The sequence below is a fragment of the Adiantum capillus-veneris genome, chromosome 9 (assembly GCF_014529385.1).
Source record: "Adiantum capillus-veneris isolate H3 chromosome 9, ASM1452938v2, whole genome shotgun sequence".
Classification (NCBI taxonomy): Eukaryota; Viridiplantae; Streptophyta; class Polypodiopsida; order Polypodiales; family Pteridaceae; genus Adiantum; species Adiantum capillus-veneris.
The window spans coordinates 37224980-37251294 of NC_140939.1; the positions used below are offsets into that span (position 1 = coordinate 37224980).

The 26315-nt window shown below is 45.2% G+C and overlaps 1 protein-coding gene across 1 annotated transcript in view; it reads left to right on the forward strand.

Annotated features, from left to right (window-relative positions):
* Positions 1–3921: 3921 nt before the first annotated feature.
* LOC147450355 (NADH dehydrogenase [ubiquinone] 1 alpha subcomplex subunit 8-A-like) overlaps positions 3922–26315 on the forward strand; it is a 29976-nt gene continuing 7582 nt past the window's right edge. The window contains exon 1 of the mRNA XM_086519594.1: positions 3922–4230. Coding sequence (XP_086375720.1) covers positions 4034–4230 — 197 coding nt within the window. The 5' untranslated portion in view covers positions 3922–4033. The remainder of the gene's footprint in view (positions 4231–26315) is intronic.

The window sequence follows — 26315 nt, forward strand, 5'->3', positions numbered from 1 at the left end:
GACTGGTGCAGCAGCCACGAGGTTAAGCAACATCACAACAACTGTCCATTACCAATTCAAGATACCAGTGCGCACACAACAATATCCCCTGTCAATCTCCAAAACTGATGACAGATACGTCAGTATTAAAGAAGCAAACACGATTATCATAGACGGGATTTCTATGTTGACAAAGCAAACTTTTGATCTCATAGTACGACAAATTGTGAATGTCACCAATGGCACACTGCTAGACCCATTCAAAGATAAAAAGGTCTTCTTGTTCGGTGATTTGGCACAGTTGCCGCCAGTATGCAGGCATCAAAGTGATCAGTGCTACTCATGCCACATCAAAAGCTCCACTTATTGGTCCACTGCTACTACGTACATTATGTCTTACTCAGTGCGCCATGCAAAAGATATCTCTTTCTTAGAGTTCCTCAATACAATAAGAGTCAAGCTCCCCACAAAGAAAGAGATCCACAATGCGCTCGGCGACCGCATCATAAAGCAGGATCAAATAGAGCAACACATGGATAGGAATATGACAATCATTTTCACACACAAGAGTGACGTTCGATATTATAATAACCTTCTCTTGGAATGCTTCCATCGGCATAGTCACATCATCCAAATCGGCCTCAAGACGAATGCACACAACGTCCCTAAGCTCCAAGCATGGCTTGAAGATCCCGACTTCCACGCAATTGACAGAATAGCAAAAGAAGCAAAGGCACTGATAACAGAGAACATAGACTTAAAAATTGGAGCAGCCAATGGATCAATATGTCGCGTAGACGAATTCCTCCAAGATGAAGAAGGAGGCTTCAAAGCAATCAAAGTCACACTGGACACATCCAAACAGGAACTTACACTTCAACGATCAAAGTATAGTAGGCGGACATTCAATGGGCACTGGTACCATAAATCCACATTCCCAATAGCTCTTGCCTATGCTATGACTGGACACAAGTCCCAAGGCGCAACAATCAACACCAACGTCTTGCTCATTGTAAAAGAAGTTTTTGCCCCTGGCCTTCTATACATGATGCTATCACGCATCACTAAGCGAACCCGACTACATTTACTACATCTCCCTACGCCAGAGATGTTCACACCATCTAGATTTTTGACCATCTAAACGTGAAAGTTTCCTACCCCCTCTTCAGTATCAATTCCTCTTTCTATTAAACTGATTGAATCGCCTTGCAACTGCCTTGTATATAAAGCAAATTTTTTTGTTCAACTGCTTATCTTCTCTTCTGTCGACTTGTCATGTTCAATATGTTGCATTGCTAAGACATCTTCCCTATCACCCATGCTTACTCTGATCCACCTTTTGTAAATTTATTGCTCTTCCCTTTTTCACTTCATTCTTTTGCGTTTAAACGTTTGTCGGATCTTATGCTTCAGAAATACTGTAAGAGATCATCAAAATAATTATTTTTACGTGCAAGAAACTGAATCAAACAATGGATCACAACACGGTACATTTTGCACGCTTGTCTGATCTTGCATCTGCCTATGTACACACATGCAAATCAATCACTCATCTTACTGTGCAGCTCTTCAAGCAATACACGAACAATGCAAAGGAAACACAACCAATGATACAACCTAAGAGATTTTACCTCACGACTAAGCAGATGAGATTGGCTAACTCAACAGGCGAGAAACCCCATGCGTATATTGAGGGGTTCCATACTTTTCAAGAGCGTTGCAACTTCATGAATAAGTGCGACGCAAGATATAAAGCTCTAAACCAAACGATGGCCACACCAAACACAGACAGGATGACAACAGGTACTATTAGAAAAGAAAAATATAATGCCTTCTGTCTGTTATGCTAACCAACTTGCTACTACATCCTGCAGGTCTCATGAAGCAAATACTTGAAGAGCTTGATATCCAATACGAGGATGATGAGCGTATGTTGTGTAATGTTGAATCACAACAACTCCTCGACACAAAAACTAAAGGAATTACATTGTACACGATGGAGCAGCTGCGGTTTGGTTACAACATTGATTTGGCTGAACTTTCAAAAGCTACTCAAGAAAACTGTGCCGCTATCTTGACAAATTTCATGACTTCGGCAAACCACACGCACAACGCAACTAATCCACCTATCACAATCCAGAAGGTAGCATGGCACTACAGCGAACACAAAGCAGTAAATTACGGCCAACCAGCCTCTCCATACGAGCCAGTTGCAATAGACCAAGGCAAGTATGGATAACAAGTATCACTAGCTTCCATTCATTTCTCCGTAGCACCGTCATTTTTTTATTGACCTAACCAATCTGCATGGACTGCAGATTTAGATACTCATCAACAACCAGAGACAAGCATCGGCCTTCCACCCCAGAAAAAGCAACGTCGTGGGAAGAATACATAGTCTACAATATACGATGCACGAAAAACGATAGGAGATATATCGGAGTTACGAATAACATCCATAAACGCATTGGCCAGCACAAGCGCAATCCTTCGAAGAGAATGCGAGCGGACATGCAGGCACATAGTCCTTTCGAGGACAATTTTGAAATTACCACTTTAGCAACTAGTACCAATATACATAAAGCTAGAAACTTAGAACATTTCTATATTAAACAACACAAAACAACAACTGCATTAGGTTATAATGTTTGTATTGGACATCCACCAAGGTTGAGAAAATATTTTTTTTAAAAAAAAACAAGAAAATATAGCTGCGAACTTCTGCCATCTTTATTTCATTGTTTTGTTTACTGTCTTTGTCATATAGTGTTAATCATTGGCTACAACAATGTCTTTTTTTTTCCGTTCAAACTATGATAGACATGACAACTTATCAACTTCTTTGATTTAAATGCTTTTTCTTTTCAGTTTAGAATGGGTAGGCCGATTCCAGCTATTCTGATTGAGCAGCAGCCAGAATTTGAAACTGCAATGTATAAGTTGCAATACTGTCTTCACCCAAATTTGCAAGAGCGGGTGCTCAGACACTACATGCATAAATGGAGTGAGTTCATTCCATGGCCAATTCAACCATCTACCCCATGGCATCCACATTACATCACTTGGAATACACTCAGTCGACGAATCACCATCGACATTGCCGTGCTGGCTAGTTGCTCCACAAAACACCATTGTATGTTGTTCGTGCAGATTGCGGACGTGCTCGGCCTACTCGAGAATATAGAATTAAATTACTCTAACGTGGTCCCCAACCACCTTCAGTCAGCTAAACAATTCATTTCGCGCTATTTTTTTGTCAACCAGTTAGCCACACACACAACTTTGAAGAGCATCTTACCGATATAACCCTTTCTTCCTGCATTAAAAACTCCCACTGATATATGTTGTTATCTAGTCCTCCTCCTCTTCTCCACAGAAGTTTTGTCCATTTCATTGTAAAGAAGTCATTGCATGCTACATTCAAAGTCTTTCCAACTCTCGTTCGCTTAGTTCCGTTCTTAATTCATCAACTTTTTGGCATACTATTTACATCAAATCGTTTCAGTGACTTACACTCACTTAGCGTAACAAGATTTGTGCAAAACAAATAATAAGCTCTCTCTCTCTCTCTCTCTCTCTCTCTCTCTCACCTTTCATTTCTACATTCTTCTTTACGGATGTATACTCTTGTTCAGTGTTTACATGAGAGGAAAACAATATATACATTCCTATATGTATGAGTGACTTCTACTCACTTATGCTAACAAGATTTGTCGAAAAAAAAAAGCGCTCACTCTCTCTCTCTCTCTCTCTCTCTCTCTGAGCTTTCACTTCTATGTTCTTTTTACTAATGTATACTCTTCTTCAATGCTTCGATGAGAACATGCAGGTACCAAAGGGAAGCTCTCTCTAATTGCATGCTAACGAAGCACTCTAGTTTGATTTGGATTTCTTTATAGTGTATTATCTTGCCCCATGCTGCTCGGTTTAGGGAGGCAACGTTTAGCTGCCCGTGGGGTTTGAACTCGAGGCGTTCGGCGCATCGTGATTTCTTTGTGCAGGAATTCCGACCTTAGCCTGCAGTGAAGAAGAAGGAAGTGGAGGAAGAGGAGCGATGGCGAGCGAGGAGGGAGCAGCGGTGGCACCTTACGTGCCCGTTACCACATCTGCGGTGCTAATGTCAGCCTCCAAGCATCTCTCCCATTATTGCCGTGAGGAGAACAGGGCATTTGTTATCTGCAAGCGTGCGGATTCTGACCCCGAGAAGTGCATTCACAGGGGTCTCGAGGTCACCCGTTGCACACTGTCCTTGTACGTCTTCTTTCTCTCTCTGTTAATTTGTGCGCATGCACCCGGGCCTTTCTCGTTCTTTTCCAAGTTGCAATTATGCTTGATCTTGTTCATGTACAAACTCTGCTTTTTGAAGAGAAAAATGTACTATATTGCCGAAACTCCCTCGCTAGCTGTGTTATGCATTATTAGATGAGATGAGTGTCAGGATGTACAACAGCTATCAATCAGAAAAACATGGAGCTTGTGCTTCTTGTGATGTTCTGCCCATGTTAGACTCGCATGAAATTTGAAGCCCTTTGGCAGCACAAAGATGAATCCGTGTGGAAGCACACCTTAGGTTTTCATCAAGTTTCTGGGGTTATTGTTCAATAGCAATGATCTGCAATGGTGTCCTAAGAGCTTTTGTTTGGACTGAAATATTCTTTAAAGGTAGCACATGGAGCCAACTAGCTCCAAGAGGCAGGTTGGAGACTAGGAATTCCAGCATTTTAAAAGAACTAATATGGCACCTAAAGTTGGACCATACACTTGAGAACATAGGGTGATCACATAGGGAGCCTTCAAATGCCATCGGGATTCGGAATGAGGAGGCTCTTCTTTTGAAAGGAGAGTGTTAGCTTTGCTGTGGTAACTGCTCCTCCGGCTGCGAAGTGTGCTTTAAAGAAATCTGTGATCCGTCTCTGAGACTAGCTAGCCTCTCCCCTCATCAGGCTCTCTCTGTGTCTGTGCAGCTCGGGCAAAAACTGTCCCAGACATCTTGGTGCTCATACCCCATGACTCTAGAGAGCGGTCCAAAGCCCTCTCTGAACGGGCAATGAAAGCGGCCTCGTATCTCATAGTAAACTGGGCAGTGGCATGTGTAGTGCAACTCTGTCTCAGGCTCCATGTGACATAGTAGACATATCCTGGCCTCTGCTAGTACTCCGCTGTATCTACCAGTCTCGACCCGAAGTTGGTGTGAAGATGTGCGTATCTGGCCAATAGCACATCGTATCCCATGCAATAAGTGGGTGTCCATGCGTCAGAAAACCATCCTCGGCGAACTGGAGAAGATGCTCTCTATAGAAAAGCCATATTCATGCCTGGCTCCTGTGCCGGCTGTATCCAAGTCCTCTTGGTATCGAGCTGAGTCAGGTCCTAGCGGATGAGCCTGGTGATCTCAGACTGTGTAAGAGTCAGAGAGGGTGCATCCAATGAGTAGTGGAAGGGGGAAATCTGTCCATGCTGAACCCATGTAACTGAAACCATGATGTCATCTCCCCATACCAGCACGTTGTATCTTCGTGCATAGCTAACTATCGAGAGAACTCAATTTTAGGCGGGCATATCTATCTTTGGGGAGGTCCCATAGGTGGTGTATAAACTTTAAAGGAGATTGATCTGGTAAGCGCCTCAACCACTAGTGGGGGGGTAGCTAGCTCCGCTCGAATAATGTCATGTAATAGTGAAGCCCTGGCTCTAATAAGGTGCGAGATCATAGAGACCAGAGGCTTCTCCATGTCTCCCCATTTATCAGTGAGACCCGATCTCCTATGATGGTCCAGTGATCGTCCATATCTGAACTCCATCGAGCAATACGAAAGCCACCAGAGTGTCAAAAAGCCAAGGCTTCGTTCGAGGCTCCTGAAACTGAATCTGTGAACACATCCTCTCCAATCCACCCAAACGCTGCATAGGCTCTGGTCAGTCTAGTCTTTGTTGCTCTCCTCAGTGAAAATGCCGGCCCACTAATGACCACCCCAAGTGTTATGTCCCGCTCACAGGAGAGGGGATCTAGCCCAGATGCCGTCGGGATGGGCGTCCAGTGTCCGGGCAGACGTAGTGTGAACACGGCCAGTGTGGCCGGCCATTATTATAAAAGGGAGGCCAAGGCCTCATTTGGAGTTATCGACCCCCACTCGCAGAGTGCCAGTGGTTAGCCCGCGAGGCTAGGAGTGCGCGAGGTCACCTCGAGGAGGTGAGGCCGGGTGGTATGGGACGCTCGGTCTTACAGGTGCATGCCTACGTCCTCGGACGCTACCCCAGCACGGGGGAGCTGTCAGATGGTGGCTATGGTCGGGTGGTTCGTCCGACGCGTATCTGTAGGCGGTCCGTGTGGCCGGGAGATCCACTCTCCTTGTTCGTTTCATGGTATCAGAGCCGGCTTGGCTGCACGAAGGACTGTGTGCACACCTACAGACTGATTTAAGTCGGATAATTACCATTTCATGCAATTTTTGATGAATTAACCGTTTACTCGATTGTTTTCTTCTCATGAGCATGTTTGTAGGTGAAATTTGATGTGCTTTTTGCTGATTTTTTATAAAATTCAGCAATTCGGCAGGCGGGAATGCTGAAAAATGGAAATTTTCAAGGAATTCTATTGATTTTTGATAGAAATTGGAGGATTACCTATTAAATTGCTGGTTTTAGATTAAAACTCAGCATATTGTATCCTTTTGAACTCTCTCTGTGAGTCCCTCTGTGCGAAGCATAGAGAGAGAGAGAGAGAGAGAGAGAGAGAGAGAGAGAGAGAGAGAGAGAGAGAGAGAACTACCTCTCTCTGTGAGCGAGCCTTGAACCTACAGAGTATGCATGGATCTTGCGTTGCTTTCCAATGTGGATTTTTTTTCCAAGCGTTGGCTCCAAGGTGGAGCCTCTGGCGTGTGCTGGGCACACATACCCACAAGCCTGGAAGGGGGCGATATTTTTCTCCACGCGTCGCTTGCAGCAGATGGGCGCTTGTTTTCTTTTCTAGCCAGCGTTGGGATTTTTTTTTACGCTACCTTGTTTTAATACATGACCATGGACATTTTTTTTAAAGTGACTTGGTCACTTGAGTTTTTTTTAAAGTATAGTCTGGACACTTTAAATTTTTTAACTTAAAGTGTGAAGCCTGCAACTTATTACAAAGAAATCACTTATAGAGACCTGTAGTTGCAAAAAAATGACTTTTTAGACTCCTGCTTCTCTTCCCAGCCTGCCCTCTCTCACCCGTCCGCGCTCCCGCCATCACCTGCTCGCCTTCAGACGCTCACGTCGACGCATGAAGCTCCTCGAACTTCACTTTTTCGTGACCGAAAAGTGCAGAAAAGGCCCGGTTTCGTGTGAAAATTCCAGTTTTTCACGCACTTCGCCATGGATTTCTCCAGCTCAGATGTGCAGCGTGACGACGCGCCAGGTAACATCCAAATTCCATTCACGCATGCTCTCTATACATGGATTACAAGCACTTTCCAGAGTTTCGACCAGCGTGTTACCGCTCTAGAAAACACGAATATTCATACGAACCTTCGCGTGGCCTCTCTCGAAGGGGTTGTACAGGGGCTCAATTCCCGACTCTCTACTCTCGAAAATATGGCTCAGTCGATGACTGTGCGTATTTCCGAGGGCGAAACCCATCTCTAGCAATTGCGGATGCAGATTGTTGCTTTTGGGCGTCCGCAGGGTGGTCCGACTGCCACAATTCTGTACCAAACTACAAATTTCTCAGGTGAAGAGAAGGACTGTACGGAATTGGCCGTAAATAACTGGCTGCACTAGTGGACCACATACTTTGATCTCCATGAGGAGCATGATGAACGAAGGATTCAGACGATTCCTCTCTATCTGCGCAGTAAGGCGCTTACCTAGTGGCGTGACATGACAGAGAAGCCTACGACGTGGGCTGATTTTTGTGTGGAATTCAAGAGGGATTTCGCCAAAATGGACCCTTTGAAAGCTTATGCCAAACTGCAGAGTCTTTCGATGAAAACTCTGTCTTTTGATAAATATACGACAGCTTTCAAAGAGGCGCTCACCTTCTGCAAGGTGGATTCTACGCACGCCGTGCACATATACTTGCTAGGGTTACATGAAGATTACCGTTGGGCCTTAATTAAGAATAAAGCCCCGACCAATGTCGAGGATGCAGTGGCAAAGGCCAGGAAGTTCCATTTAATAAATGGAGCGAATTATGAGAAGAAAAGAATTGCAGACCATCAATCCGGTGAGGGTGCTTTGAGGAAGCGACCCCGATTTCAGCATAAGTCCACATCACCGCCGAGATCTTCTCAGGAAAAGAAGAAAGCCAGAAATGCTTCAGTTGCTGATGCAGTGAAGAAGGGGGCTTGCTTTAGATGTGGCCAGACGGGTCACCAAATCAAGGATTGCCCTAAGAAGAAAAAGACGCAGAAACCGCAAGGCCGTCCTTCGGTTCAAATCAACGAGATCTGAGGTAACTCTGATGTTGTTCAAGTTGAAATCCATCATTTAGCGCACAATTCATGCAGTAATTGTACTTTTAGCACCAAAGTGTTTGGTAAGCACGATCTTCTCCGTTTTTCCGAGAAGATAAATGGTCACGACGTGACCGTACTCCTTGATAGCAGAAGCTCACACAATTTTGTGGATGCAAAATTGGTGCAGAAACTGAGCCTGCGGACGCGGGATTGTGACCATGAGTATCGCGTAAAGATGGCTCGTGGCGTGGACACGGATGTATGGAATCGGATGCTTCCAGACTTGTCGCTCGAGTTGGTTGATTACAAAGAGAACTTGGATTTCCACATCATGCGCCTGGACAGAGTAGATGTTATTTTAGGAATTCCATGGTTTTATGATAAACAAGACTCATTGTATATAGACTATGTACATCACTCTCTTGTTTTGTTAAGTAGAACATGCCTCATGTATCTGTGTCGCTTTGTAATCAGAAGTCTGTAAATAATGGTTTTGCAATACCAGTTGTTACTGCTTTGGAAATGTATAAAGAAATAAAGTCTTCTGATGTTGACTTTTATCAATGTGTACTATCTGCTTGGCTTGATTCATTAGTGCTTGGTCCTTCTGTCACTGAATTTCGTAAAAATATTTCATGTTCTTCTGTCGAACTTGGGGATTCCGACGAATCCAACCTTATCCGAGAAATCATGACTGATTTCAAGGATGTTTTTCCTGACGATCTACCTCCTGGCTTGCCGCCTTCGAGAGGAGTAGATCATGGCATTGAGTTGGTGGCTGGTAGTCAGTCCTTCTCAAAGCAACCCGATCGGTTTAGTAAAACTGAGGAGGACGAGATTCGGCGACAGCTGAAGGATTATCTCGACAGGGGTTTTGTTCGACCTAGCAAATCCGTGTGGGGAGCGCCAGTGCTACTTTCTTGAAAGAAGGATAACACTATGCGCTTCTGCGTGGATTACAAGGGGTTGAATAAGCTCACTGTCAAGAACAAGTATCCGCTCCCACGCATGGACGATCTGATAGATCGCCTCCATGGAGCGTTGTATTTTACGGAGATAGACCTGCGATCAGTCTATCATCAGATACAGATCAAACTGGAAGATATTCCTAAGACAGGTTTCCATACGCGTTATGGTCACTACGAATTTTTGGTCTTGCCTTTTGGTTTAACCAATGCCCTAGCTACGTTTCAGCAGATAATGAATGATCTGTTGAAACCATTTTTAGGCAACTTTGTTGTTGTATTTCTCGATGATATCTTGATCTACAGCCGAAGTTTGTCTGAGCACCTAGTGCATATACGCACTATTCTCGAAGTATTGAGAACTGAGAAGCTTTACGCTAAGGCTTCGAAGTGTGAATTCTTTAAAAAAGAGCTTCTGTACTTGGGTCACATCATTACTCGCGATGGAATTCGCGTTGACCCTGAAAAGTTGGATAAAGTGCGAAATTGACCCATTCTGAGGAATGTACGCCAAGTAAAGTCTTTTTTAGGCTTTACTGGATTCTTTCGCAAGTTTATCAAGGATTACTCTAAAGTTGCTGCTCCGCTTACGCAACTTTTAAAAGGAGGGATGAAAGGGCCGAAGACTTCGGGTCCTCATCGTAAAGGTAATCCCCCTGTTGTCTGGAATGAGCGTCTCGACGAGAGCTTTCGAACACTAAAGCACTTGGTGATTATTGCACCAATATTGCACATTGTGGATCTTAGCAAACCGTTTGTGGTTGAAACGGATGCTAGTGATTATGCTATTGGTGCGGCATTATATTAGGATGGACGTCCTGTCGCGTTTGAAAGTAAGAAGCTTTCTGACGTTGAGATGCGTTATCCAACGTATGAGAAGGAGCTTTACGCCGTAGTCCACGCCCTGAGGAAATGGCGGCACTACTTGTATGGCTCTACGTTTGTTGCATGGACAAATCATCACTCCTTGTGCTATATCTGTGATCAGGGTGATCTCAGAGGCCGGAAGGCCAGATGGGTTGAACTTATGCAAGAGTTTGACTTTGAGATCCGTTATAGAAAAGGATCCAGCAATCGAGTTGCCGATGCGCTCAGCAGGATTCCTGAGGTTAATGCCTTGTCTATGGCTGAAATCTCGACGGATTTCTATCTCTGTCTCCGAGGGCTATGTCGTTCTGATGGCCATTTTGGCAAGATATGGAACAAGGTCGAAGCGGGGCATGACTCGCATACAGGCTTGGGTGGTCCGGACACCCAAGTGAGTCGTGCTGGAGAGACGAGACAGCGACAATATTCCATTAGAGGTGGACTATTGTTCAGAAATGGTAAAGTCTGCGTGCCGGAAATCGATGAGATTCGACAAAGGATTTTGTGCGAATGTCACGATGTTCCTAGCGCTGGGCATCCAGGCATCCTGAGAACTTTGGCTTTGGTCAAGCGATATTTCTATTGGCCAAGAATACGCTCTTACATAGAGAGCTATGTAAAGAGATGCGCTCAGTGTCAGGTCAATAAGGCAGAGCGCCTTAGGAAAGCTGGCCTGCTACATCCATTGGAAATCCCAGATGCCAAGTGGCAGAGTATTTCCATGGACTTCATCGTTGGTTTGCCAAATACTAGTTGGGGCAATGACGCTATTTGGGTTGTGGTCGATAGACTCACAAAAATGGCGAAGTTTATACCAACGAAGTCGACAGTAAAAAGCCATGAGTTGGCGGTTTTATTTGTCGATCAGCTTTATAAGTTGTATGGTCTCCCAGAAGATATCGTTAGTGATCGTGATACTAAGTTCACTGGCTGATTTTGGCGCGATGTGTTTGCTCATCTTCAGACGAAGTTGAGTATGTCGTCTTCTGACCATCTTGAGTCCGACGGACAAACTGAGAGGATGAATAGACGTTAGAAGATTCAAGACATGTTGAGAGCCTATGTCTCTCACAGGCAATCTGAAGGTATCTCCCACAATTAGAGTTTGCCTATAATAGTAGCAAGCATTCTGCTACTGGATTTAGCCCATTCATGGTGATGTATGGATTCGAGCCTAAATCCCCAATTGCTATTGGCTTAGAGAAAGTCAAGGAACGCCAAGCTCGTGATTTCCTATATGACATGCAGGAAATGCTCGAATTGGCCAAGGATAGCATAAGAACGGCTCGTGATCGAGTCACTACTTATGCTAATCAAAAGAGGTCTCCAAGGACTCTCGATGTGGGACAATGGGTTTATCTGAAGATACCCAAGGATTCCAAGATTATGCGAACAGGCAAGCATTATAAGCTTTCAGCTAGATATTGTGGTGCGTTCTTGATCACAAAGAAAATTGGCCAAGTTGCCTATAAACTGGCTCTTCCTTCGGATGTTAGTGTACATCCAGTGTTTCATGTCAGTCGCCTTAAAGCGAAATTGGGCGAAGCCAACGTTGTGGTGCCTATCGAGGAAAATGTGTGGCAAGATGTCACGTGACACATCCAACCCTGTGTGTCCGTGGACAAGCTACAGCATGACCAGGGTTCAGTCAGTCCAGTCAAATCTAGATTAGAAGTGATCTGGCACTTTTGTGAGTCTATTCGTAGACCGTGCATGCCCAGTCACTTAGCAATAGATGCACATCCTCTGGTTGCACACAGCATGATCGTCAGAATTCCCATAAGAATCCATTAGAATCAGTTAGGGGAATTTTCCAGTGCATTTAGCCTATTTTCCCTATTTTTGGTATTTTTCACTTATTATTTTTAAGTGACTTTCCAACAAAAGTAGGCAGGGCAATTTTGCTAAGAAAATATATAAGCAAACCCAAGTTAGCACTTTTTGGCAGTAGAGGCAGCAGGAGCACATGCTCAACAGGCACCTTCTCAGCAGAACCCCAGTAGGAACCCTTGGCGTTTTGATTCCCCCATCCTCGCCACACCCTCAAGCACCCTAGCGTTTTCTATTCCCAGCAGTAACCCCCATCTCCTGGCGTTTTCCCAGCTTTGCTACATCGCCATAGACCCAGAACCACGAGCGTTTGCAGATCGCTACCAGCAAGTACCAGATTGGCCTAGCGTTTTACTAACGCTACAGAGCAGCATCAGCGTTTTTGGTTTTCAGCCCAATTTGCAGCAGATGCACAGCGTTTCCAGCAGGCATTAGAAGCAGACAATTCAGCCCTAATTGGTTGCAGAAGAACCCCCATTTTCAGCCGTAAAAACGCAGCCAAAACAGTCATTTTCAGCCACCCAAAACAGCCCAAAGATTTGCAGATTTTCAGCAGTTAGAAGATCACATATATCAGCCCTAAAGTCGTCGTCGTCATTACCGTCGTCGTCACCGGCATAGTCCCAGGTTGCATCAGTCCATTGCATCGTCATTGTACCACTTTGTGCAATCAATAGTAGACCACTCTCGCCGACGAGAGTGGGGCCTTCGGAGGAGGGTTTTACAACGTCTCTGGTGTCGTATCTCTCTTCTCTCTCTATCTCTCAGTCTCATACACTTGCACGCAGAGTGTCCATTCACTTTGTTCGTGATCATAGCACTTTCCATTAAGAACGGAAGGCTCTCCCTTCCATAAGAACTAAAAGGAACCTTGAGCACAGTTCGGAGCACTCATCTTGAGCAAAGCGCAAACAATCATTCCACTGCACCTAACATTGGTATCAGAGCTTTGGCAGTGTTCTGTATCACTCAAGGAAAGAACCACAAGAATAACAAGAATTTTTTTTGCTTGTTGCGGTCGCACGAACCCAAGTTCGCTTGGGCGTGTCGATTCCTAATCGTGTTTTTTGAAGAGTGACAGGAATCCCAGGAAAGAAGGGCTTGTCCAGCCTCCCCTTGTGTCTCTTTTCACTCATTGAGAGCGGAGCGTGCACTTAGCGGCCGGCCAATCGACGTGAGGTGGGAAAAAGCAACCTTGGTGTGAGCGCAAGGCCTCCAAGGGGTGCGCTCGCGGAAAAGAGTAGAACTCGGGTAAAGAGAAGATTCTTCTCAAACGCGGTTTGCAAGCGAAAGAAAACCTCAAGACCCTCAAGAACCTCAAGAAGCCAAGAACCCAAGTTCCTCGTGGACTTAAGAACCAAGACTCCCAAGAACCCAAGTTCCTCGAGAACTTAAGAACCCAAGACCACAAGAATCCACAAGAACCCACGATTGCAGAATGGTCATCACTCGAAGCGGAATGGATACCTCGCTTGGAGGTGATGAGCATGAGAGAGGCGAAGAAGAATTTTCCCCACCAAGAGGTTTTTCCGACCCTCCCCCTTCCCCATCTACGTCAAGGATTGCGCTAACTCCTATGGAGGAGTTGGACCAAGAAAGAGAAGCAGACAGAAAGGCCTACGAAGAAGAAATAGCAGCCATAGATCGTGACTACGAAGAAGAAATGGCAGCCATAGAATGTAAGTACGACTTGGAAGAAAAAGCAAGACAAGCAGAATTTGATCGAGAGAACAAAGCAAGACAAGCAGAATTTGATCCCGAGAACAAAGCCCTCAAAGAAAAGAGTGACCAACACATGAAAGAGTTCTTGTGACTCTTTTCTCAAGTTCAAGCACAGATGCAAGAAATTTGGGCAACGGAGACTCTCTCAGACTCTTCTTCTCCAACGCATGATACACAGGATTTGCATGATTGTGTGAAGCATGATGATGATTTGAATGATTTGCATGATGATAAGCATGATGATTTGATTGACAATGACTTGCATGATGATTTGAATGACAATGACAAGCATGATGATTTGCATGATCAAGATGTGATTTCTCACAAGCATGATGAGTTGCATGAAGATGATGTGATTGTTCACAAGGATGATGTGTTAGTGGATTCTTTTTCTAGCGAAGCTAACCTCGTTGTAGATTCGATCAATCATGAAGAACTGATCTTGGCTTTCGAGTCCAGGTCCAAAGAACCCCCATAGGACGATTCGGTCATTCAGGAAGAACCGATCTTGGCTCTTGAGCCTTGGTCCAAGGAACCCTCACAGGAAGTATTATGTGTTCGCATGATTGATACGCACACATTGTTTGAGTGTTTCATTCGTGATCGTTTCCTGTATTTTAGTCATCGTCTTTATGTGATCCCTTTTCCTAGGCATGACATATTGTATGTTGAACACATTTCTCTCATGGATGAGCTCGAATGTATGCGGATTTTTCATGAAAAGCTGAAAAGTAAGCATTCACGGAAGTCACATTCCATGTCTCTTCCTTGGCATGACAGTACCCGAAAGAGTACATGACAGTATGAGCATCAAGCATGGGCATTTCTGTTGTGAATTGCCAAAGTTGATTGCTCTAGATCCTAGGAGAAAGATTCAATCTCATTGTTTGCATGTGTTTGATGAACGGGTTGTCACTCCGTCTCTATGTTCATCTACATCGCATGCATAGTCTTTGAGGAAGACGAGATTTTTTTCACTCAATTTACATGGAATAGTTATGTTCATGGCTTTGTGTTGGAAGTGGTTTCAGGAATTTTCAGCCATGGAGATTCTTGAAGAAGAAAGAAGCATGACTCTCGACAACGTTGAAGCATTGAAGGAGCCACAGAAGACTCTCGCTTTCGGCGCTGCCCAAAGAAGCAAGCGTTGCAGACCTTTATGAAGTTCAAGTACCGCACGACCCACACATCCAAGTGGGCCGGCGAAGAGTCCCTTCTAGGATTCCGGATGCTATTGGCGATCTCCCTCGATGCCATACAGTTTGGTACCAGTACCTCACTTTGAAAAGGAGGGGATCTCACGTGACACATCCAACCCTGTGTGTCCGTGGACAAGCTACAGCATGACCAGGGTTCAGTCAGTCCAGTCAAATCTAGATTAGAAGTGATCTGGCACTTTTGTGAGTCTATTCGTAGACCGTGCATGCCCAGTCACTTAGCAATAGATGCACATCCTCTGGTTGCACACAGCATGATCGTCAGAATTCCCATCAGAATCCATTAGAATCAGTTAGGGAAATTTTCTAGTGCATTTAGCCTATTTTCCCTATTTTTGGTATTTTTCACTTATTATTTTTAAGTGACTTTCCAACAAAAGTAGGCAGGGCAATTTTGCTAAGAAAATATATAAGCAAACCCAAGTTAGCACTTTTTGGCAGTAGAGGCAGCAGGAGCACATGCTCAACAGGCACCTTCTCAGCAGAACCCCAGTAGGAACCCTTGGCGTTTTGATTCCCCCATCCTCGCCACACCCTCAAGCACCCTAGCGTTTTCTATTCCCAGCAGTAACCCCCATCTCCTGGCGTTTTCCCAGCTTTGCTACATCGCCATAGACCCAGAACCACGAGCGTTTGCAGATCGCTACCAGCAAGTACCAGATTGGCCTAGCGTTTTACTAACGCTACAGAGCAGCATCAGCGTTTTTGGTTTTCAGCCCAATTTGCAGCAGATGCACAGCGTTTCCAGCAGGCATTAGAAGCAGACAATTCAGCCCTAATTGGTTGCAGAAGAACCCCCATTTTCAGCCGTAAAAACGCAGCCAAAACAGTCATTTTCAGCCACCCAAAACAGCCCAAAGATTTGCAGATTTTCAGCAGTTAGAAGATCACATATATCAGCCCTAAAGTCGTCGTCGTCATCACCGTCTTCGTCACCGGCATAGTCCCTGGTTGCATCAGTCCATTGCATCGTCATTGTACTACTTTGTGCAATCAATAGTAGCGGGATGGGCGTCCAGTGTCCGGGCAGACGTAGTGTGAATACGGCCAGTGTGACCGGCCATTATTATAAAAGGGAGGCCAAGGCCTCATTTGAAGTTATCGACCTTCACTGGCAGAGTCCCAGTGGTTAGCCCGCGAGGCTAGGAGTGCGCGAGGTCACTTCGAGGAGGTGAGGCCGGGTGGTATGGGACGCTAGGTCTTACAGGTGCACGCCTACGTCCTCGGACGCTGGCCCCAGCGTGGGGGAGCTACCGGATGGTGGTTAGGGTCGGATGGTTAGTCCGACGCATATCTGTAGGCGGTCCGTGTGGCCGGGAGATCCACTCTCCTTGTTCGTTTCACCAAGGTAAGTGTTAAGCATGTGCATACTCCACTGTCTCATGGCCATATGTGAATGCGGGTGCCGATCTGTAACAAACTTGGACACCCCAAGTCAAGATTCTACCGCGACGAGATTCACTTCAAAACAGTTCACAAAGACGACACGGCCCGACGTAGTTCCGTGCCTAGAGGTATTGGCCCCAGAGAGTGGCGCCCCTTTCGGTATTTCTTTTTATATTAATCTGTGTTGAAAGTACGAGAGTAGGCAGGCGCTCAGTCTCAGACTCTGCGTCCAGATGCTCTGAGTAATGAGGCGTAGCCTACTTATTTATTGGTACAAGGTGTCACAAACTGATGACGTGGCTGGCCAGTGCACACACACCCCCCTGTGGCGGGCAGAAATGCTGACGTGGTTGTCGGCCCCGGGAATTGCGGAAAAGCAGGACACGTGGTAGGCTGTACAATAGCCCGCGATTTGCGGCGGATTTTGCGGCAGCCTGGCAGCTTTCTGGGCGACGCTTTATTTACCCTAAGGCAGTAAGAGAGAGAAGCTTTTCTGCTTTATTAAAGCTTGAGAGAGAAAAAGAGTCCTTGCTTTATCTTTATCAAGGCTTTTGATTTTCAGCTTTTGGGGCTTTTCTCTTGGCATCCCTTGTAACTCTTTATAAGTGAAGTTGGTCTCTCACTTCTCAGAGCATCTGTACGCAGAGTCTAAGAGTGAGACCCAACCGCACTCTTGTACTTTGAACTCAGATTATTACAAAAAGAAATACCGAAAGGGGTGCCAGTCTTTGGGGCCAATATCTCTAGGCACGGAACTCCGCCTGGCCAGTGTAAATCAATTGTGAACTGTAAACTGTTTTGAAGTGGTTATTTGGTGCTCACGGTAGATTCGAGTGTCCAAGTCTGTCACAGTGGTATCAGAGCACGGCCGATTTCTTTTCTACGGGAAATCTGAACATAAGTTTTTTTCCAGGCACCTATGGCTTCACGCAAGGATTAGTCGACTCCCTCTGCATCCGGAGATGCGGCAAGGGATCACAACGAAGATTCCGGCAGGGAGTATGGCCCGCCTCGGCCTACTCAGGGGGAGCGACGAGAGATGGAGCGTCGTCAATTGATCGGCGATGCAACAAAGATGATGCTCAGTTTTGCGAAGGACCCAAAATTTGCAAAATATATGAGCGAGACTTCTTTTCAGGAAGTCCATGCGCGGTGGCAGAAAACCACAGAACCACCCCCAAAACCCGCTCTTAAGAAACCTTCTGCTCACAAGAAATATTCAGAGAAGGATTTAGTAGAGGTGGTTGATGCACGGATTGCTCAGCTTTTTGACGCGCAAAACAAAGCTATAAAGCACGGCAAAAAGCAGAAGAAAGGTGTAACAAAATGCTGACGTGTCAAAGCCTAAAGAATGGAGCCAACTTACAGATGTGGCCGAGGGGCCTAAACCCCAAGAGAACAAGTAACAGAAGAAGAAGTCCTACCAACTTATGGGGACCCCGTTCGATGGGGCCCTAAGTGACATAAAGGAAGAAAATAAAGCAGGATACGGTCACACGCCAAAAACTGATGACGTGGCATATTTTCAAAAATTGCGTTGACATGATGACGTGGCCGGCTGTACGGATTTTCGTGTTTTGCACTGGTTGATGACGTGGCAGGCTGCACGGATTTCCCTGATTTATGCTGGCAGCTTTTTGGCTTTGCTTTTGGACCAGATGCTTTTGAGTTTGAAGGCTTTTTACTGTAATTGCTTTTCAGGCCAAGGGCCTTTAAATATGAGGCTAGGGCTCATTCTCTGGCATGCTTCTTGGAGAAGGTGCAGAGTCTGGAGTACTGGCTTGTACGGTGTTGATGCAATATAAAGAAATACCGAAAGGGGCGCCAAGGTTTGGGGCCAATACTCTCTGGGGTGGAATTCCGCCACTCCGTGTCGCGTGTTGTCTCTCTCTTTCTTTCAGTTTAGTTGTTAATGAAGTGCTAAAAGTCTGTTCAGTCTGTTCTTTTCTATTGGCACGTGGTGCTCGTCTTGTGACAAAAGGCACTGACTTCCCGGGTTATTTGGGTCGTCAGTCGACATTTGAAAAGGCAAAGAAACAGAAGAAGCGTGTTCGATTTGAAGAAGTACCTAGTTCTTCTTCTTCTTCTTCTTCTTTTGACAGTTCTTCTAGCTCATCTGACTCGAGCAAAGAAGACCGCAAAGGCAAAAAGCGAAGCAAGAAACGACACTTTGGAAAGGGCAAGAAAAAGGCAAAGAAGTCTAAATCTCGCCCAGTGAGTGACAGTTCTACAGAGAACTCGTCTACAGACAATTCTGACTCTTAACAACAACAACTTTTATGCAAAGAAGAAGAATTTTTATAAAGCCAACCAGTATGACTTTCTGGAAGAGAAAAGCAAGAAAGTCCGAGAGTTTAAGGAAGGTGGACAATCGATTCAATTTGACACGTTTTCAGGATATAGAGATGCTTCGAAGGCTTTGTCTTTTGTAGAGCAGTTTGACATCGCTTTCGTGGGAGGATGCTACTCAGAGCACTCTAAGATTCAGAGAGTTGCCTCTTACTTTAAGGGGAATGCTCGAACTTGGTGGTCCACGCTTCTTTTAAACAAGACTGCGCCAGTTAAATGGTTGAAATTTTAGAAGCTTTTTGTTTCTTCTTGGCTGACTCAAGAGTATGAACGCGATATACGAGCTGCTTGGAACCATCTTCAGATGACCAAGAAAGATACATTGGACGCTTATTGCGAGAGATTTTGGAGCTCTTTTCTACCCGCCTCTTCATTCAAAAAGATCTCGTTCAGAGAACAAATTGAGCGGTTTACCTTGGGTCTACCTACAGAGATCCGAGATCACTGCTTGGAATAGAAGTCAGCTTCTATTCAGGAGTTGATGTCATGCGAAACGGGGTTTTGCCATTCACTCTGGTAGTCTGACCTACCCCACCGATGAGGTCATGACACAACGAGCCGAACAGACTTCAACAAATGAAAGTAGAAAGAGAAAGAGCAACCCAGAAAAGAAGGATGCACAACCCAAGCTTATTCCTCAGGAGAGAGCTCGCTTCATCAAGGAGGGGAAGTGCTTTGGATGCGGGGAACATGGACACATCTCCGCAAAGTGCCCTAAAAAGGCACAGAAAGAACAGAATGACAAGGACGACGAAAGGCTTGAGAGTTCGAGAGCGGCTGAGGAACGTGGAAGAAAAGGCAAGATGAAAACAGGACTGGTTCCAGATTGTGTGGGTACCGATCCCAACACAATGGACGAGAGTACAGAACTTTGCCGGGCTTGGGGCAAAGTGAAAGACCAAGAGGCTCCGATCTTCTTTGATGGAGGAGCCAAGGCCAACTTCATTTCACCGGAATTGGCGGCGCGGCGGACTTTTACATAATGCCTTTGGAAGGTTGTGATGTTCTCTTGGGAATTCCCTGGTACCACAAGTACAACGCCGTGGTCGACTATCAGGTGAGGAAAGCGACATTGACTACAGAGAAGGGCAGAACCATTGTACTTGACATTAAACGGAAGGGCGAGTCTGTCCCTATTGTATCGGCTTCGGCCATTTCTAAATTAATGAAGTCCAGTCTGTTTGTTTACTCGATCTTTATGAAAGAATTGAGTGATGAGGATAGGACAAATATGTCTAAACTTGATAAAGAATGTCAAGATTTTCTCCACTCTCACGCCGATGCTTCTCAGAGGGCTTACCAGGCGAGTTACCACTTGCTCGTCCTGAAGATCATACCATTGATCTGATACTTGGAAGCACCCCACCGAATCGGCCACCTTACCTTGTGAGCCGAGCACAGAATGAAGAGATTATGAACCAAGTGAAAGACCTCTTGGAAAAGGGTCTTGTCCAGCCTAGTACTTCACCGTATTGCTCTCCAGTGTTGTTGGTTTTGAAGAAAGATGGATCTTGGAGAATGTGCATCGATTATAGAGCTCTCAACAAAATCACCATCAAGAACAGATTTCCGATTCCTAGGATCGATGATATACTCGACAGATTACAGGGATCCTCGTGCTTTAGCAGGATTGATTTGAACAGTGGATATCATTAGATCAGAATTGTGCCGGGAGACGTCTACAAGACAGCTTTTCGAACGACTTTTGGGTTATTTGAGTTTTTGGTGATGTCTTTTGGCTTAACCAATGCTCCTGCGACATTTAACTGGATGATAGACAAGATTTTTCGATTGTACAGGCTATTTGTTGGCACTTCCTTCTCCAAGAATGAGGCAGAACATAGAGATCATCTGCTTCAGGTCTTTCAGGCATTACGAGATCACAAGTTAGTGATTAATGCAAAGAAAAGTGAATTTTTCCTACCAGAGATACACTTTTTGGGACACATTGTGTCAGCAGTAGGAGTGCAAATGGATCCGGCCAAGATAGAGACTATCTGTGATTCGCCCGTGTCCATGAAGCTAGAAGCTTCTTGGGATTGTGTTTGTACTACAGGCGGTTCATTCGAAAGTTTGTAGAGGTTGCTGCCCCTTTGCATATCTTGACACAGAAAGGAGTCCCTTTCTCGTGGGGACCCACAGAGGTGACTGCCTTTCAGACTTTGAAAGAGAAATCGACTACGGGACCAGTTTTGACTTTATCGGACTTGCAGAAGTCATTTGAAGTATATTGTGATGCTTGTGGTCGTAGTCTGGGTGCGGTCTTAATGCAAGAAGGCCATGTCATTGCTTACGAGAGGCGACTGTTCTCAAGGTCGGAAATGACAACAAAGATTTATGAGAAAGAGCTTTTGGCAGTTATCCATGCTCTTACTCAGTGGCAGCACTACCTACTCGGAGCGGATTTTACTGTCTTTACAGACCATCAAAGTTTGCGCTACTTCTTGTTAGAGAAGCAGCTATCAGAAAAGCAGATGCAGTGAGCGAACATCTTGTCACAGTTTCACTTCCAGATTGTTCATGTGCAGGGACAAAAGAATATGGTGGTAGATGCTTTGTCTCGAAAGCCGTTAGTTCTGGCTATTTTCGTGATACATCATAGGAGCTTCGAGGATATGGTCGACTAATATGCCACAGATACAGATTTTGCAGACGTTTTCACACGGATACGGGATGGGGAGACAGTAGTGGGGTATTCCATTCAAGATGGCTACTTGATGAGAAAAACCATGTTGTGCGTTACACAGCCGTTGAGGGAAAAGGTTATGACTGAATGTTACTGTCCACCTTTTACGGGTCACCGCGGCATCGCTACCACCATGAAAGGGGTAGAGAGATATTTCTTTTGGCCGAGACTCAAGAAGGATGTGGAAGAGTTTGTGCGCAGTTGCTTGGTATGCCAGTAGGTCAAGTTTGACAGGCATAAAGCACAGGGATTGTTACAGCCTTTGCCCATACCCGAGAAAGGGGACTGATTACCCTCGTTATTTGGCCCATCAATCTTCTTTTGCATCTGCAAGAAAGCAAAAGAAGCGTGTACGCTTTCAAGGACTACCCAGTTCTTCTTCTTCCTCTTCTTTTGACAGTTCTTCTAGCTCTTCTGACTCAAGCGAGGAGGACAAAAAGGGCAAAAAGCGAAGCAAAAAGCAAAGCTTCGAAAAGGGCAAGAAAAAGGCAAAGAAACCCAGATTCCGCCCAATTTCTGTCAGCTCTACAAAGGAGTCATCCTCTGACAGTTTGGACTCAGATGACCATATGTTTTATGCAAAGAATTAGCACTTCTACAGAGCCAACCAATATGACTTCCTCGAAGACAAGAGCAAGAAAGCTATAGAATTTAAAGAAGATAGACAATCGATAAAATCTGAATCCTTCTCTGGATTCCGAGATGCTCCGAGTGTTTTGGCCTTCATCCAGCAGTTTGACATAGCCTTCTTTGGAGGGCACTATTCAAAGCACTCCAAGATTAGGAGGGCTGCATCTTTTCTCAAAGGAAATGCTCGAACATGGTGGTCCACTCTTCTTCTGAGGAAAGAAGCTCTAGTCAAATGATTGAAGTTTAAAAGGCTCTTTATTTCTTCTGGCTGACCCTAGAGTACGTACGGGATATACGAACTGCTTGGAACCATCTTTGGATGACGAAGGGAGATTCTTGTTAGACTTACACCACTCTGCTGCTTCATAGGTCTAGGGCATACTTGTACGGCTAGTATGTCTCCGGGCTGGCCACCCATAGTCTAGGTTGCTCTTGGTCCGGCCGCTCGAGTTTGGGACCGGTCGTCCACTATGTGCGGGCGCCCTCATATATTTTCATATATCATTTTTCTGTTGGGTCGTGGGGATTTTTATGAGGCCTTGCCCTACCTCCCCTTGGGCACCTATTTATGGGGCGAGGGGGTACCCACTTCCACATATCTCATCTCACAGCGAAAAGAGGAGAAATGAAGCGGGACCAACATGTGCTATATAGCACAACCTGTAGAAGACTGTAAGGGACCTGTTATGCAGAAAATGGCATTGAGAATTTTTTTGCACAAAATGACGAAATTGCGTGCGTAGCATTGTTTGTAGTGGAAATAGAGGCCAAAATGATCTCGAATCAAAAATCTGAGCAGACTAAGCTCTATGAGCTCACCCGAAGTATTTGTTGACTTGCTGACGCTCACCAAAGCTCATAGAAATCGGAGAAAGTGAGCAAGCGTGTGCTGGAGCTGCTGGCGACTAAGCTCGGAAGGACGCAACCTGCTCTGCTACCAACTGTTAGAATTAGGGTTGCAAGAAAACACACAGAGCTTGGAGAAGACGAAGGAAGTTCAAGGCACACAATAGAGACTTAGTGTGCAATGGAAAGATAAGATAGCCCTAGAGTGATGGGCGTCTATACAATGCATGGGGAAAAAACCTCCTAGTGAGGGAAAAAATGCCCGACAATCCTAAGTGTGTTCACACACATCACTACCACATGTATATGGTAATTGTATGCGTACCTCCAAGGTTCTTTATGCTCCGAAGGTGGGTTTTCATCTTATGTCAAGTGGCTCCATGCTCTTTCTTTAGTGACGGACACTCCCACAAGTGATCTATGGCATTATAGGTTTGGTCATTTGAACATTGATGCTCTTCGTCATATTTTATGTAAACATATGATTCAAGGCTTACAAGATGTTGGGAGTAAGCATGGGAAATTCATTACTTGCATTCGTGGGAAGCAACATAGAGAGGCTATTCAGAAGCACTCACATGCCAAGCCACTTACTTTGGAATATTTTCTACCGTACAAGTAAGAGGCATTTCATCATTTCTAGAATTGGCATGCTCTTGTGTAGAAGTAGAGCAATGAAGTGTCGAAGAAAATTTGATCGGACAAAGGTGAGGAGTTTGCCTCCAAAGCATTCATTCATTTTTGTGCAGATCATGGCATCAAGCGGGAGCTTGCGAATATCGGATTTGCTCTCAGATAATGGAGTTGTGGAGCTGAAGGATTGCTCTTAGAGATTGGAGCCGTGGAGCGAAAGAATAAGACAATGGTTGAGACGGTGTCAGGATTTTTTTGGAGCAAGGGATTGCGCATATGTACATATACATGCATGGTGCATCAAATAAAGAATTGCCCATTTTTCAGAGCCAGGTGGTTACGTGGGGCCCACATGTGTACAGGTAGGACAGGGTGTACATAGTGCATTGATTTTCACTATTACCAGTACCACTGTGTTTTTTCTACAATAAAGAGGAGTTAGTAGCGCGTAAAACTTCTCGAGGAAGCTATCCGCGGACCGACGACATGAGGTAAGCAGGTGCGTCAGATGGCATCGAGTGGCGTCAGGAGGTCGAACGGAGTCAATACTTGCACGCGGAGAAGTATGGACACGACGTGGGTGTTTTCTTGTGATACTTATGCAGAAAGGACATCATGAGGACCACTTTTTGGGGCCACTTCACGTGGTTGCGGGATACATTATTTGAAAAAACTGAGTGCTAGGTGTGCGGATGATGCAAAAAGGTGACAACTATGCACTGCGAGGTCAGTTTTTGGCCTGTTCGGGGTCCGTTTGGGGTCATCTAAAAGGCCACGGGTGCCCAACTAATAAAGCTAAGTGTGGGAACTGAAAAAACTGAGAGAAGACCAGAAAAAACGTGGAGAAGAGAGGAGGAACAGCCGCAAGTGTGTTTTTGTTGTTTTTGGAGCATTTTTTGGCCCTAAACTGCTCATCCGAGGTCGGATTTGAGCACTGTGACATTGTAGGGTGGGGTTTTTGGGCGTTTCGGACGCAATGGCGCTGTCCATTTTGCCAAATTCCTCACAGATTTTCTGCTGTTTTTCTGTGTGATCTTCTCCGGTGAGTGAAGCCTCTGCTTAGCTTTGTGGTTGTATCTGGTGTATTTCCTCAATACTGTGTAACCTATTTGCCCCATTGGTGTTGGGCTGAGCTTCATTGAGTCTAAACAACACCAATTTGCCTCCTTTGAGCTGAATTGAGAGTGTGTGTGTGTGAGTGTGTATGTGTGAGTGTTGAGTGGGCAAGTGGGAAATCTCTCTCTTCTCACTTCGTCTGTGTGTTTCTTGTCTCGGTCAGGCTGGTTGTGTAAGCCGAGTGGTGCCCCATAATGTGTGTATGTATCATCCCAAGAGTGTGTGTCGGGTCATTATAGAGGCGTTGTGTGTATTTCCATCCCGCTCACATTCTTTTGGCGCCCCCACGGAGGATCTTCTTCGAGTATCTTTTGCTTCGAGCTTCAAGCTTCGAGATTCGGGGCTACGAGTTACAGGTTACAGGGACACGTACAAGTGATTCACACAGGTACAGGTAGCTGGAGTACAGTGATATACTAGCAGTGATGTCACTTGCAGTTGTTGTGGGTATGCATCACTTGGCGCCTATTTGAGCACATTGTTTGCTGGAGTGTACGTTACTTGTGGAAACTGCCATTGTACGCATTTGTGGAGCCATACTTGGTTGTATTTGGCAGTCCCAGCCATTTCTGAGACATGGTTTGAAAGATAGTCATTTCTGAGACTTGACTATACGCGATTTGCATTAGCCTTCGTGTGAGGGTCGATAGCGTGAGGTTTTTATTGAGCTGGGGGATTCTCAAATGTGGAGATCTTTTCGGCGATACAGGTAGCTGGAGCACCCTTTTTGTGACCTCGCCATAGGCTATGTACTAGTGAGTCCTACTTGATGCTCGGGTTCTATTGTTGACAGTTTATGCATATATATACAGTCTATATTTTGGGTTCCTACTGCTCTATTTCTGGGGTAACTCTGCCAAAATTTTTCCAAGTTATGATGGCTGGTTTTTTGGTCTTTTGAGCCATTTATGCTATTATGTTGCTGAAATTTTGGCAAAATCAGAGGTTAAGTCAGGTGTGCCTTCTTGGGAGCTTCATGGTTGGCTTTAATGGATGATCAAAATGGCCCTCAATTCACTCCATTTCATTTAACTCAAAGAATCCAGATAAATGTTCATGTGTCCAGGAAGATTTTTTTCCAGCAGCGCATAGTCTTTATGTTCTGGCCAAGAAGATTACGAGAGATCTTGGAATGTCCTTTGCCTGTTGTAATTCCGATGATCAACTATGAAAACTCATTTGATATGCATGTGTTTGTGCTTATCTAAAGTTGAGCTCCATTGAAGTTTCTGGGGATTGGGTAGTCAAAAGTTTTGGGTTCTTGCACGTGTGTTCAAAGGGGTTCTCAAAGCATTGTAACTTGAAAATGAGCCAGCTAGGGGTGGAGTCTTTGCCTATGAGGTCTGAATTTCAGCCTATAGAGTCTTTACAAGGTCGCATGTCAGGGGTTCATCATGAACCAGTGGTTCCTGTTACTACTCAGGTTATGCCAGCAGTGCAAGATGATGGGCTAAGGCAAGACATGAGGCAAGTGGTAGATTTGATGAAGAATCTCAGCCTAAACATGCTAGGTCAAGTGGGAAATAATCGAGGTCGAGGGAGCTTTGCAAATCAGCCAGGAGGTGAAGAAAGGTCTAGGAATGGTGTTGGACAAAGCAATGGTAGGTTTTGGAGGCAGACGCCCACATGTTATAATTGTGGAGAGTTCGGTCACATC